At 38.8% G+C, this 14,911-nt stretch overlaps 1 protein-coding gene across 9 annotated transcripts in view; it reads left to right on the top strand.

Annotated features, from left to right (window-relative positions):
* Positions 1–14,911, top strand: part of SCML4 (Scm polycomb group protein like 4) — a 149,751-nt gene that overhangs the window by 41,699 nt on the left and 93,141 nt on the right. For all 9 annotated transcript variants that reach the window (XM_054557947.1, XM_054557948.1, XM_054557949.1 and 6 more), the window contains one exon: positions 3,974–4,095. In XM_054557947.1, coding sequence (XP_054413922.1) covers positions 4,030–4,095 — 66 coding nt within the window. In that variant the 5' untranslated portion in view covers positions 3,974–4,029. The remainder of the gene's footprint in view (positions 1–3,973; positions 4,096–14,911) is intronic.

The raw sequence follows: 14,911 nt of genomic DNA, 5'->3' as shown, positions 1-14,911 counted from the left end.
GTGAAAATAAGCATGCTGCTAAAAAAGATGATATCTGATGTTTTCTCATTTATTCATTTAGACTTTGTTATCCCTGTATTTTAGGCACTGTCTTAGAATAAAAGATAAGTAGGGTGTGATCCTAGCCCTCATGGAGCTGATGGTGTAGTAGAGGGGTTAGCAAACATTTTCTATAAAGGGCCAAATAGAGAACATTTCAGATTTGGGGGCCATATGGTTTTGATGGCACCACCCTTGACAGCCACCCCATGCCTGCTCCACACCCCTAACTCTCCAGTACTCACTTCCTCCCTCAAGCCTACTGATCCCTCTTTTTGCTTCCTATAGCCATTTTTTCCTCACCTGAAAAATAGGTAGGAATGCCTCCAGCACAGGCTTATTGTGAGGATGAGCTGAGTTGACTGACTGTGTAAAGCCCTCATTTGGGCTCTGGCTGCCACTTTATTTGTTTAGTTTTGAGACAGGGTCTCACTCTGTTGCTCAAGCTGGAGTACAGTGGTGTGAACACAGCTCATTGCAGCCTTGAGCTCCAGGCCTTGAGAGATCCTCCTGCCTCAGCCTCCCAAGTAGTTGGGACCACAGGGGCACACCATCATGCCTGGCTAATTTTTTAATTTTTATAGAGTCTCACGATGTTGCCCAGGCTGGTCTCAAACTCCCAGGCTCAAGCAATCCTTCCGCCTTGGCCTCCCAATTGTGCTGGGTTTACAGGTGTGAGACCAGCCCTGGCTGCCACACTTTATCCTTTCCAGAGATTTTAAAAAAGGGACAACTGGATAATATTCTTTGCTAGGAGAAGATGGTTTGGAGAGCTAAGCCAATTTTAAAAATTAAATATGTGTGTGTGTGTGTGTGTCTGTACATATATACACATAGGTATAAAATATCGTATTTTGATTCTGAAAATTAGATATACTTGGAATGCAAATTGCAACATATTGCAATTTGATTCTGGCCCACATTCTCTCCTGGCCCCTCCAGACTCTCCTTTGGGCACCCTGCATCTGAAAGGCTGAAATTAAAATTGAGACTGGAGCCCTGGATCCCATCTTGCCTTCCCATGGGCGCCTGGCCTTGGGGCCTGGCCTCCAGTAACTGTGGGCATCCTGCCAGGGCTTATTTTGTAGCAGACCTTTTTCTTTAATTATATTTTTGAGTTATACAAGTTGTGCGCACACACACACACACACATGTTTCATGTTTAAAATGTAAATTAGTAAATTAGTACAGAATTCACAAAGCTGTGCTCTCCAACTAGCAGCCAGAGTGAGCCTTTTTAAATGAGTCAGATAATATTTCTGCTCAGCTCAGAAATGCCCAGTGACTCCACATCTTCCTCAGAAAAAGAGCCAATGCTCTTAAGTGGCCTGCAAGACACTCTATGCTCTGCCCCCACTTCTCTGCCACACCATTTCCTACCCTGCCTTCCCTCGGTCACCCTGCACCCAATACCCTGGCCTCCTGACTGTCTTTGAACTGTCCACCACAGGACATTTGCACTTGCTGCTTTCTCTGCCTGGAATGTTCTTCACTCCCATATGCCCATAGCTTTAAGTTCCTTGAAGTCTCTGCTCAAATATACCTTAGTGAGACTGAGACCATCAATGTCAAATAACATGCTCACTGCCATCACGCTCTATCCCCCTTAATCTAATTTATTCTTGTAATATTTATCATCACCTGACTTGCTGCATATTATTTGGTTGTTTATTGTCTGTCTCTCACGAATATGAGTTCCGTGAGAACGGTGACTTTTTGTTGTTGCTCATACTGTATCCTCAGTGCTCAGAACACTAGCACGTAGGAGGCACTTGAGAAACATTTGTTGAGTAAAGAAATGAATAGGCCGGGTGCAGTGGCTCATGCCTGTAATCTCAGCACTTTGGGAGGCTGAGGCGGGCAGATCATGAGGCTAGGAGATCGAGACCATCCTGGCTAACATGTTGAAACCCTGTCTCTACTAAAAATACAAAAAACAACAACAACAACAAAAATTAGCCGGGTATGGTGGTGGGTGACTGTAATCCCAGCTACTCGGGAGGCTGAGGCAGGAGAAACGCTTGAACCCGGGAGGCGGAGTTTGCGGTGAGCCGAGATCCAGCCTGGGCGACAGAGCAAGGCTCGGTCTCAGAAAAAAAAAAAAAAAAAAAAAGAAATGAACAATGAAGACTGTAGTCAAAAGTCAGAATTTCTCTCTCCACCCTCCATGTGCTAACCCCCATTCCACATTTCTCAGTCATACACCCTGTCAGCAACATATCCTTCCAGGAACTTTGCATATGCAAGAATACCTAGAAGCTTCTGCTTCCAGTTAGGATGTAGAAGGATGTGAAAGACATTTGGACTTGGGAAAAACCAGGAGAAATTAAAACCATACTTTTCTATGAGACTAGTGAAAGTAATGGACACAAAAAAATCTTGATGGACTCTATTCTGGAGAGAAATGAGCTCTTTGTAGGATTAGCAGAGTTATAGATTCCATACCTGGGGTGGGGGGTGGGTAGGCAGGCATAGGTGGATGGAGGACTGGAGTTTCGCCAAGGAGATGCCCTCTGAGCCATCTGGGAGGATGACTTTTATGTACCTAGCCAGAAAACGGAGGTGGGGAAGGGATTACAGGAGTTGGGAATCGTGTGTATAAAGATAGTGCGGTCTGGAGAACAGTGAGAGAGTGACCTTGGTCTGCAATTGAAGAGTGGGTTTACCATAGACAGAGAATTTACAAGGAGAAATCAGTTGGGCTTTACATAACAGCATGTGCTACTAGAAGGGACTGGAAGCTGAAGGACCCTCTGGTTCAGTCAGAAGACGTAAACCACATTGGCAATTGGAATAGGGAAGTTTTAACATAAAAAACTCTTAAAGTAGTAAATGCAGAGAGCAGTAACTACTCTGAAAGTTGAAAGAAAAGTAAATGATGAAGGAACTCAGAAACTGGAAAGAGGGGAGCCCCTGCAAGGTTGAGATTCAGACTCCTGTCCGTGGACAGGGCAAGTTGACTGATATTGGGGAGCACTTGCTCCTAAACCAAATAACTGTCCTCCTCTGTTTAACGCTGCCAGGACCCTTGCTTATTGATCTACTTGCCACCAAGTAGAAAAATACAACACTGGAAGAAGAAAAAGTCCTTTTTTCCTCTTCCAGACTTGCAATGTGTCTCCAATGCCCTCTATTGACAGGACCTAACATTAAGCCAACTGGCAAAGAAGTAATGTCTGTAGAATTGGGCCCCAGTATCACAGAGAGGGGAAAGAAAGATGGATTTATTGCTGAAAAGCAATAAATTCTTTTTTTTTTTTTTTTTTTTTGGTTGTTTCTTAATTTATTTTATAAAATAAAAGTTGTACTACTTTACTTTTTTAAATGGCATAATAAGTTGGATTACCCTTATAAAAAACATAGAAGTTACACTGTTTTTAGATTTTCTAATCACATAATCTGTTGACATATTTATACCCCCCCAATCACATATACCTTAAAATATTATACTATATTATGATGTTGTGTTTTACTACTTCGTATTTGAGTGGAGACTTTGCCACCTCACTTTTAGAATAAACGTTTACAACTTATTTTCAACAACTTCTTCAGACTTGGTCAATAACTTAATATCAAACACACAAATACATTTGACATCACGTGTGCTTTGTGATATTTTGTGATAAAGAGAAAGGCAATTTACTAGAGAGCTATATGAAGCATTATAGGTTTTAAAAAATGATATATGATTTTTTTCTCCAAAACGATGTAGCTCTAGTCAGCAAGGACATGAGTTAAATTATGGGGAACTCTGAGGATTGTAGAAAAGATTTCCCCAAGAAGTTCAGTCTTGACTTATGCAGCTTTCTCCATATGAGTCTTCCTGTTTTTTTTATAGCATGATCAGGTATGTAGGTAACCATAAATCTGAGGAAGGGAGGATTACTCAATATATAATTATTAATCCTCTTATCCGTACCTTTGACTCTTACAGAATCCATTCCAATATATGGCCATGTGGCTCTTTGGAGCAATGTTCCATCATGTTCCATGCTGCTGACATCACACGGAGCACAGAAATCAATGTTAGCAGATAGCCAGCCCATACAAGATCGTGTAAGTAAAGTTTTAAAAGTTTTATCATGCAATACAGATACTTTTATGTAATAGCATAACTAATAATAAGGAAGTTGTAGCAAAACAGGTGAAGTTATATATACTCAGAGCTTTTAAAATGAGCATCTTGGTTTAAAAAATATACCCTTTGTTATTGCATGCTTAAAGCATATATTTGAGGTCACGGAATATTGCACATAATTTTTTTTCTGAAAAGAGCCACTTAGTAAATATTATAGGCTTTGTGAGTCAAATGCTCACTGTTACAATGAGTCAACTCTGCCCTATTACCTGAAAGCAGCAATAATCGTGTAGGTGTATGGCTATGTCCCACCAGAACTATTTACAAAAACAGGCAGCTGATGAGGGTTGACCTCTGGGTCATAGTTTGATAGCTTGTCAATTCTAGGCATATAAAATGACAGAATTGTGCATATCACTTTCTGTATATATATATATATATTTTTTAGTGTTTTATTTATTTTTTATTTTTTTATTTTTTTTATTTTTTTCTTTTTATTATTATTATTATTATTATTACTATTATACTTTAGGCTCTATGGTACATGTGTGCAACGCGCAGGTAAGTTACATATGTATACATGTGCCATGCTGGTGCGCTGCACCCACCAACTCGTCATCTAGCATTAGGTATATCTCCCAATGCTATCCCTCCCCCCTCCCCCCACCCCACAACAGTCCACGAAGTGTGATGTTCCCCTTCCTGTGTCCATGTGTTCTCATTGTTCAATTCCCACCTATGAGTGAGAATATGCGGTGTTTGGTTTTTTGTTCTTGCGATAGTTTACTGAGAATGATGATTTCCAATTTCATCCATGTCCCTACAAAGGACATGAACTCATCATTTTTTATGGCTGCATAGTATTCCATGGTGTATATGTGCCACATTTTCTTAATCCAGTCTATCATTGTTGGACATTTGGGTTGGTTGCAAGTCTTTGCTATTGTGAATAATGCGGCAATAAACATACGTGTGCATGTGTCTTTATAGCAGCATGATTTATAGTCCTTTGGGTATATACCCAGTAATGGGATGGCTGGGTCGAATGGAATTTCTAGTTCTAGATCCCTGAGGAATCGCCACACTGACTTCCACAAGGGTTGAACTAGTTTACAGTCCCACCAACAGTGTAGAAGTGTTCCTATTTCTCCACATCCTCTCCAGCACCTGTTGTTTCCTGACTTTTTAATGATTGCCATTCTAACTGGTGTGAGATGGTATCTCATTGTGGTTTTGATTTGCATTTCTCTGATGGCCAGTGATGGTGAGCATTTTTTCATGTGTTTTTTGGCTGCATAAATGTCTTCTTTTGAGAAGTGTCTGTTCATGTCCTTCGCCCACTTTTTGATGGGGTTGTTTGTTTTTTTCTTGTAAATTTGTTGGAGTTCATTGTACATTCTGGATATTAGCCCTTTGTCAGATGAGTAGGTTGCGAAAAATTTCTCCCATTTTGTAGGTTGCCTGTTCACTCTGACGGTAGTTTCCTTTGCTGTGCAGAAGCTCTTTAGTTTAATTAGATCCCATTTGTCAATTTTGGCTTTTGTTGCCATTGCTTTTGGTGTTTTAGACATGAAGTCCTTGCCCATGCCTATGTCCTGAATGGTAATGCCTAGGTTTTCTTCTAGGGTTTTTATGGTTTTAGGTCGAACATTTAAGTCTTTAATCCATCTTGAATTGATTTTTGTATAAGGTGTAAGGAAGGGATCCAGTTTCAGCTTTCTACATATGGCTAGCCAGTTTTCCCAGCACCATTTATTAAATAGGGAATCCTTTCCCCATTTCTTGTTTTTGTCAGGTTTGTCAAAGATCAGATAGTTGTAGACATGTGGCATTATTTCTGAGGGCTCTGTTCTGTTCCATTGATCTATATCTCTGTTTTGGTACCAGTACCATGCTGTTTTGGTTACTGTAGCCTTGTAGTATAGTTTGAAGTCAGGTAGTGTGATGCCTCCAGCTTTGTTCTTTTGGCTTAGGATTGACTTGGTGATGCGGGCTCTTTTTTGGTTCCATATGAACTTTAAAGTAGTTTTTTCCAATTCTGTGAAGAAAGTCATTGGTAACTTGATGGGGATGGCATTGAATCTGTAAATTACCTTGGGAAGGATGGCCATTTTCACGATATTGATTCTTCCTACCCATGAGCATGGAATGTTCTTCCATTTGTTTGTATCCTCTTTTATTTCCTTGAGCAGTGGTTTGTAGTTCTCCTTGAAGAGGTCCTTCACATCCCTTGTAAGTTGGATTCCTAGGTATTTTATTCTCTTTGAAGCAATTGTGAATGGGAGTTCACTCATGATTTGGCTCTCTGTTTGTCTGTTATTGATGTATAAGAATGCTTGTGATTTTTGTACATTGATTTTGTATCCTGAGACTTTGCTGAACTTGCTTATCAGCTTAAGGAGATTTTGGGCTGAGACAATGGGGTTTTCTAGATATACTATCATGTCATCTGCAAACAGGGACAATTTGACTTCCTCTTTTCCTAATTGAATACCCTTGATTTCCTTCTCTTGCCTAATTGCCCTGGCCAGAACTTCCAACACTATGTTGAATAGAAGTGGTGAGAGAGGGCATCCCTGTCTTGTGCCAGTTTTCAAAGGGAATGCTTCCAGTTTTTGCCCATTCAGTATGATATTGGCTGTGGGTTTGTCATAAATAGCTCTTATTATTTTGAGATATGTCCCATCAATACCTAATTTATTGAGAGTTTTTAGCATGAAGGGTTGTTGAATTTTGTCAAAGGCCTTTTCTGCATCTATTGAGATAATCATGTGGTTTTTGTCTTTGGTTCTGTTTATATGCTGGATTACATTTATTGATTTGCGTATATTGAACCAGCCTTGCATCCCAGGGATGAAGCCCACTTGATCATGGTGGATAAGCTTTTTGATGTGCTGCTGGATTCTGTTTGCCAGTATTTTATTGAGGATTTTTGCATCAATGTTCATCAAGGATATTGGTCTAAAATTCTCTTTTTTGGTTGTGTCTCTGCCAGGCTTTGGTATCAGGATGATGCTGGCCTCATAAAATGAGTTAGGGAGGATTCCCTCTTTTTCTATTGATTGGAATAGTTTCAGAAGGAATGGTACCAGCTCCTCCTTGTACCTCTGGTAGAATTCGGCTGTGAACCCATCTGGTCCTGGACTTTTTTTGGTTGGTAAGCTATTGATTATTGCCACAATTTCAGCTCCTGTTATTGGTCTATTCAGAGATTCAACTTCTTCCTGGTTTAGTCTTGGGAGGGTGTATGTGTTGAGGAATTTATCCATTTCTTCTAGATTTTCTAGTTTATTTGCGTAGAGGTGTTTGTAATATTCTCTGATGGTAGTTTGTATTTCTGTGGGATCGGTGGTGATATCCCCTTTATCATTTTTTATTGCATCTATTTGATTCTTCTCTCTTTTTTTCTTTATTAATCTTGCTAGTGATCTATCAATTTTGTTGATCTTTTCAAAAAACCAGCTCCTGGATTCATTTATTTTTTGAAGGGTTTTTTGTGTCTCTATTTCCTTCAGTTCTGCTCTGATTTTAGTTATTTCTTGCCTTCTGCTAGCTTTTGAATGTGTTTGCTCTTGCTTTTCTAGTTCTTTTAATTGTGATGTTAGGGTGTCAATTTTGGATCCTTCCTGCTTTCTCTTGTGGGCATTTAGTGCTATAAATTTCCCTCTACACACTGCTTTGAATGCATCCCAGAGATTCTGGTATGTTGTGTCTTGGTTCTCGTTGGTTTCAAAGAACATCTTTATTTCTGCCTTCATTTCGTTATGTACCCAGTAGTCATTCAGGAGCAGGTTGTTCAGTTTCCATGTAGATGAGCGGTTTTAGTGAGATTCTTAATCCTGAGTTCTAGCTTGATTGCACTGTGATCTGAGAGATAGTTTGTTATAATTTCTGTTCTTTTACATTTATTGAGGAGAGCTTTACTTCCAAGTATATGGTCAATTTTGGAATAGGTGTGGTGTGGTGCTGAAAAAAATGTATATTCTGTTGATTTGGGGTGGAGAGTTCTGTAGATGTCTATTAGGTCCGCTTGGTGCAGAGCTGAGTTCAATTCCTGGGTATCCTTGTTGACTTTCTGTCTCGTTGATCTGTCTAATGTTGACAGTGGGGTTAATGTTAAAGTCTCCCATTATTAATGTTTGGGAGTCTAAGTCTCTTTGTAGGTCACTCAGGACTTGCTTTATGAATCTGGGTGCTCCTGTATTGGGTGCATATATATTTAGGATAGTTAGCTCTTCTTGTTGAATTAATCCCTTTACCATTATGTAATGGCCTTCTTTGTCTCTTTTGATCTTTGTTGGTTTAAAGTCCATTTTATCAGAGACTAGGATTGCAACCCCTGCCTTTTTTTGTTTTCCATTTGCTTGGTAGATCTTCCTCCATCCTTTTATCCTGAGCCTATGTGTGTCTCTGCACGTGAGATGGGTTTCCTGAATACAGCACACTGATGGGTCTTGAGTCTTTATCCAATTTGCCAGTCTGTGTCTTTTAATTGGAGCATTTAGTCCATTTACATTTAAAGTTAATATTGTTATGTGTGAATCTGATCCTGTCATTATGATGTTAGCTGGTTATTTTGCTCGTTAGTTGATGCAGTCTCTTCCTAGTCTCGATGGTCTTTACATTTCGGTATGATTTTGCAGTGGCTGGTACCGGTTGTGCCTTTCCATGTTTAGCGCTTCCTTCAGGAGCTCTTTTAGGGCAGGCCTGGTGGTGACAAAATCTCTCAGCATTTGCTTGTCTGTAAAGTATTTTATTTCTTCTTCACTTATGAAGCTTAGTTTGGCAGGATATGAAATTCTGGGTTGAAAATTCTTTTCTTTAAGAATGTTGAATATTGGCCCCCACTCTCTTCTGGCTTGTAGGGTTTCTGCCGAGAGATCCGCTGTTAGTCTGATGGGCTTCCCTTTGATGGTAACCCGACCTTTCTCTCTGGCTGCCCTTAACATTTTTTCCTTCATTTCAACTTTGGTGAATCTGACAATTATGTGTCTTGGAGTTGCTCTTCTCGAGGAGTATCTTTGTGGCGTTCTCTGTATTTCCTGAATCTGAATGTTGGCCTGCCTTGCTAGATTGGGGAAGTTCTCCTGGATAATATCCTGCAGAGTGTTTTCCAACTTGTTTCCATTCTCCCCGTCACTTTCAGGTACACCAATCAGACGTAGATTTGGTCTTTTCACATAGTCCCACATTTCTTGGAGGCTTTGCTCATTTCTTTTTATTCTTTTTTCTCTAAACTTCCCTTCTCGCTTCATTTCATTCATTTCATCTTCCAGGGCTGATACCCTTTCTTCCATTTGATTGCATCGGCTCCTGAGGCTTCTGCATTCTTCACGTAGTTCTCTAGCCTTGGTTTTCAGCTCCATCAGCTCCTTTAAGCACTTCTCTGTATTGGTTATTCTAGTTATACATTCTTCTAAATTTTTTTCAAAGTTTTCAACTTCTTTGCCTTTGGTTTGAATATCCTCCCGTAGCTCGGAGTAATTTGATCGTCTGAAGCCTTCTTCTCTCAGCTCGTCAAAGTCATTCTCCGTCCAGCTTTGTTCCGTTGCTGGTGAGGAACTGCGTTCCTTTGGAGGAGGAGAGGTACTCTGCTTTTTAGAGTTTCCAGTTTTTCTGCTCTGTTTTTTCCCCATCTTTGTGATTTTATCTACTTTTGGTCTTTGATGATGGTGATGTACAGATGGGTTTTTGGTGTGGATGTCCTTTCTGTTAGTTTTCCTTCTAACAGACAGGACCCTCAGCTGCAGGTCTGTTGGAGTACCTGGCCGGCCGTGTGAGGTGTCAGTCTGCCCCTGCTGGGGGGTGCCTCCCAGTTAGGCTGCTCGGGGGTCAGGGGTCAGGGACCCACTTGAGGAGGCAGTCAGCCCGTTCTCAGATCTCCAGCTGCGTGCTGGGAGAACCACTGCTCTCCTCAAAGCTGTCAGACAGGGACATTTAAGTCTGCAGAGGTTACTGCTGTCTTTTTGTTTGTCTGTGCCGGGCCCCCAGAGGTGGAGCCTACAGAGGCAGGCAGGCCTCCTTGAGCTGTGGTGGGCTCCACCCAGTTCAAGCTTCCAGGCTGCTTTGTTTACCTCAGCGAGCCTGGGCAATGGCGGGCGCCCCTCCCCCAGCCTCGCTGCGGACTTGCTGTTTGATCTCAGACTGCTGTGCTAGCAATCAGCGAGACTCCGTGGGCGTAGGACCCTCTGAGCCAGGTGCGGGCTATACTCTCCTGGGGCACCGTTTCCTAAGCCCGTCGGAAAAGCACAGTATTCGGGTGGGAGTGGCCCGATTTTCCAGGTGCCATCTGTCACCCCTGGAAAGGGAACTCCCTGACCCCTTGCGCTTCCCGAGTGAGGCAATGCCTCGCCCCTGCTTCGGCTGGCGCACGGTGCACTCACCCACTGACCTGCGCCCACTGTCTGGCACTCCCTAGTGAGATGAACACGGTACCTCAGATGGAAATGCAGAAATCACCCGTCTTCTGCGTCGCTCGCGCTGGGAGCTGTAGACTGGAGCTGTTCCTATTCGGCCATCTTGGCTCCTCCCCGAAATGCAATAAATTCTTAAGTGGCACAAAACACATACACAAAAAACACAAATTCATTTTTAAAAGACTCCAAACCTCCCCCTTTCTGAATTTTGCTGAGAAAGGACCAGTGAAGGAGAGGCTAATAGGTAGATAAAAATCACATCTTTTCCAACATTCTTCTGGTTTTTGCATCCTGGGGGACTCCCGCAGGAGTTGAATTCAAAGGTAAACAAAAAATAGATGAGACTGGTTGGGTATTGGGCAAAGGACAGGTAAACTCAACCTAAATAAAGCTGCAGCTCAGCACTAGTCCAACTCAATTATAGGCAAATTTGAATAGCCCCTAGATAGAGAAAAGGGCTTGCGACTCTGGGAAATAAATAAAACCAAGCAAAAAAATTAGTATGTTACATTATCCACTGTTTAACACAATTTTTGGAGTTTAATTTTTGTTTAATTAGACATGTAAAGAAGGAGGAAAATGTTACCCATGGTCAAGAAAAATATAGACAATAGGAGCATATCCATGCTGAGGGCAGTGGTGTGTGCCTATAGTCTATTCCAGCTACTCGGGAGGCTGAGGGGGGAGGATGGTTTGAACCCAGGAATTCAAGACCAGCATGGGGAACAAATTGAGACCCCCCCATCTCAAAACAACAAAACAAAACAAAAAACCACATTCCCACTGTGGATTCAATACTAGAAAAAAAAAAAAAGGGAACATATCCACAGTGGACCTAGATATCGCAATTATCAGATAATGGACTTTAAAACAACTATTTTAAATATGTTAAATAATTTAAGAAAAAGAGATGGATGTTTTAGAAAAGAAATGGAAACTCTAAAGATAAAAACAAGTAGAAATTGAAATTCTAGAACTGAAAAATACAGTATAAGACATAAAAATCACTGGATGGGGTTAGCAACAGATTAGCCACTGAAGAACAAAGTATAAGTGAAGTTGAGCCAAGAAGGAAAGCAATGATGTATAGGCAAAAAGCAGAGATGAAAAGAAATTATAAAAAAAATTAATTCAAAAGAAAGCAGGAAAAGAGAAAAAAGGACAAAAGTAAACAAATAGAAAGATGGTAGACTTAAACTCAAGTCTATTGTCTATCAATAATTACATAAAATATAAATGGAGCAAACACATATTAAAAGGCAGAGATTATCAGACTGAATAACAAAAACAAGATCCAACTATGTTGGCTACATGAGACAGACTTTTTATATAAAATTGCAGGTAAGTTACAAGTAAGAGATCAATAAAAGATACTGTGCAAACATTCATCATAAGAAAGAGGGAGTGACTATAGCAATATCATACAAAGTAGACTTAAAGACAAACAGTTTTATCAGAAATAAAGAGGGACACTGATAATAATAAAAGAGTCAAATCATCAAGAAGACGTGAAACTCCTAATGTATTTGTACTATAATAACATAGCTTCAAAATACATGTAGCAAAAACATACAGAAATAAAGGGACAAATAGGCAATTTCACAATTATGGTTGCAGATTTTAACACTGCACTTTTAGTAACTGATAGAACAACTGAAATACTTACAAGGGTATAGAGGATTTGAAAAGCACTATCAACTAACTTAACTAATAGGTATTTATAGAACACTATACAACTACAGAATACACCTTCTTTTCAAATGCACATGGAACATTCACCAACATAGACAATAAGCTGGGCCATAAAACAAATCTCAATACATTTCAAAGGACTGAGATCATACAGAGTGTTTTAGAAGTCAATAGCAGAAACGTCAGGAAAACCCCAAATATGTAGAAATTAAAACATACTACCAAATAACCCTTGGGTTAAGGAAGAAATCACCAGGAAAATTAGAAAATATTTTGAACTGATGAAAACAGAAAAGAAAGCTCAGCATACTAAAATGTGTTGGATATGACTAAAGTGGTGAGTAGAGGGGAATATGTGTTTTAAATATTCACATTAGAAAAGTAAAAGGTCTAAAATCAATTATTTAGGCTTTCACCTTAAAAAGCTAGAGAAAGAGGAGTAAATTAAGTCCAAAGTAGAAAAAAGGAAGCAATCAAATTAAGAGCAAAAATCAATAGACTAAAAATCAGACAATAGAGAAATATTGGCAAATCAAAAGTTCTTTGAACAGATCAATAAATAAGATTGATAACCCCAAGCAAGACTGATCAAGAAAAAGAAAGAAAAATGCAGATTACCAGCAGAGGAGTGAAAGAGGAGGCATCTCTACATCACTAAGAATATTAACATAATAATAAGGAAGTATTATGAACAATTTATGTTAATAAATTCACAACAAATTTTTTGAAAAACACAACTGACCAAATCTGATGTAAGATGAAATAGAAAACCAGAAAAGCCTTCTATATTAAAAAAATGAATTTGTAATGAAAAACTTTTCCATAAAAAGACTTTCAGAGTCAGATGACTTCTGTATGAATTCTATCAAATACTTGAGGGAGAAATAATATATCTTATATATGCTCTTTGAGAAAACAGAGAAAGAGGAAACACTTCTTATTTCTTTGTTGTTGCTTTGAGGCCACCATAATCCTGTCATCAAACTTGACAAGGATACTGTAAGAAAAGAAAATTGTAAACCAATATCCTTCATGCATGTAGATGCAAAAATCCTTAGAAATTATTAACAAATAAAATTCATCAACTCATAAAATGGATAGTATGTCATAATCTACTGGAGTTTACTTCAGGAATGCAAGCTTGTTTAGCATTCTAAATCCATCAGTGTAATTCTGCATGATAACAGAATAAATGACAGAAATTATATGATCATCTCAATAGATGTAGACAATGCATTTGCAAAATTTAATGTCTGCTCACGATTAAAAAAACCTCTTAGGATACTAAGAATAGAAGAAAGTTTCGCAATTTGATAAAGAGCATCTATGAATACCTAAAGATAACATCTTACTTTAAATATTTTTAAAATTTAACCTAAAATCAGGAACAAGCATGGATGTCCTTTCTCACCACTTATATTCAGCATTATCCTGGATTTCCAACCACTGTAACAAGGCAAGAAAAGAAATTTAAAAAATTAAAAGGCAAAATGATTGCAAAGAAGTATGATTTTTAATTCACAAATGATATGATTATGTATATAGTAAATCTAAAGGAATGTACAAAAAGCCTTACTATATATGGTCACTTAGAAGTAGTTTACTAGTCGTATACAAAGTCATTGTACAAAAATCAATTGTATTTCTGTGTAAAAGCAACAATTAACTGGAAAATGAAGTAAAAGTACTACTCAAAATAACATCAAAAACCCAAATAGACTTAGTGATTAATTTAACAAAATGTGCAAGACATCTACACCAAAAACTGCACACATATTTCTAAGACAAACTCAAGAAGTCTTAAGTAAATGGAGAGATATACCATATGTATGGATTGTAAGACTCAATGTTGTTAAATTTTCAATTCTTTCCAAATTGAATTCAATGCATTCGTAATGAAAATGCCAGCAGGTTTTTTGCACTTATATGGAAATTCAAATGCAAATTACAAAACAATCTTGAAAAAGGAAAATAAAGTTGGAGAATTTATACTACATGATTTCAAGACTTACTATAAAGTTATAGTAACCAAGAGAGTTTGGAATTGGCATAAGTATAAACAAAAACATCAATAAAACAGAATCAAGCGTTCAGAAATAGATTCATGAGGTTCATTTATTTTGACAAAGGTGCCAGAGGAATTCAATGAGGACAGAAATGTCTTTCAAACAAATGATGTTGGGATGACTCTATATCCATATGGGGAAAGAGTGAACCCTCAGCCTTATCTCACGTCATACACAATAATTAACATGAATCATAGGTTTTATAATGTGATAAGTACAACAACAAAAAATTAGAAGAAAACACAGGACAATATCTTCATGATCTTGGGGTGGGAAACATTTCTTAGAAAGGGCAGAGAAACCACTAATCATAAAACAAAAGGTTGCTATCTTGAACTTCAAACATTTAAAACTGTTGCTTATTAAAAGACTGTATTTAGAGAGTGAATAGATAAGCCACAGACTGGGAGAGAGGTTTGCAGTACTTATATTTGTCATGGGACTTGTCTCTAGAATATATAAAGAATTCCTACAGCTCAATAATGTAAGAGGCAAACAACACCATAAAATTTGGGCAAAAGACTTGAACAGCCATTTCAAACAGAAGATATGTAAATAGCCAATATACACATAAAAACGGGCTCAGCATCTCTAATAATACAGGAATTGCAAATTAAATT

The sequence above is a fragment of the Pongo abelii genome, chromosome 5 (genome assembly GCF_028885655.2).
Source record: "Pongo abelii isolate AG06213 chromosome 5, NHGRI_mPonAbe1-v2.0_pri, whole genome shotgun sequence".
In the NCBI taxonomy this organism is placed as follows: domain Eukaryota; kingdom Metazoa; phylum Chordata; class Mammalia; order Primates; family Hominidae; genus Pongo; species Pongo abelii.
The sequence above is the reverse complement of the archived record's forward strand: the minus strand, read 5'-3'. Positions and strand labels throughout refer to the sequence as shown.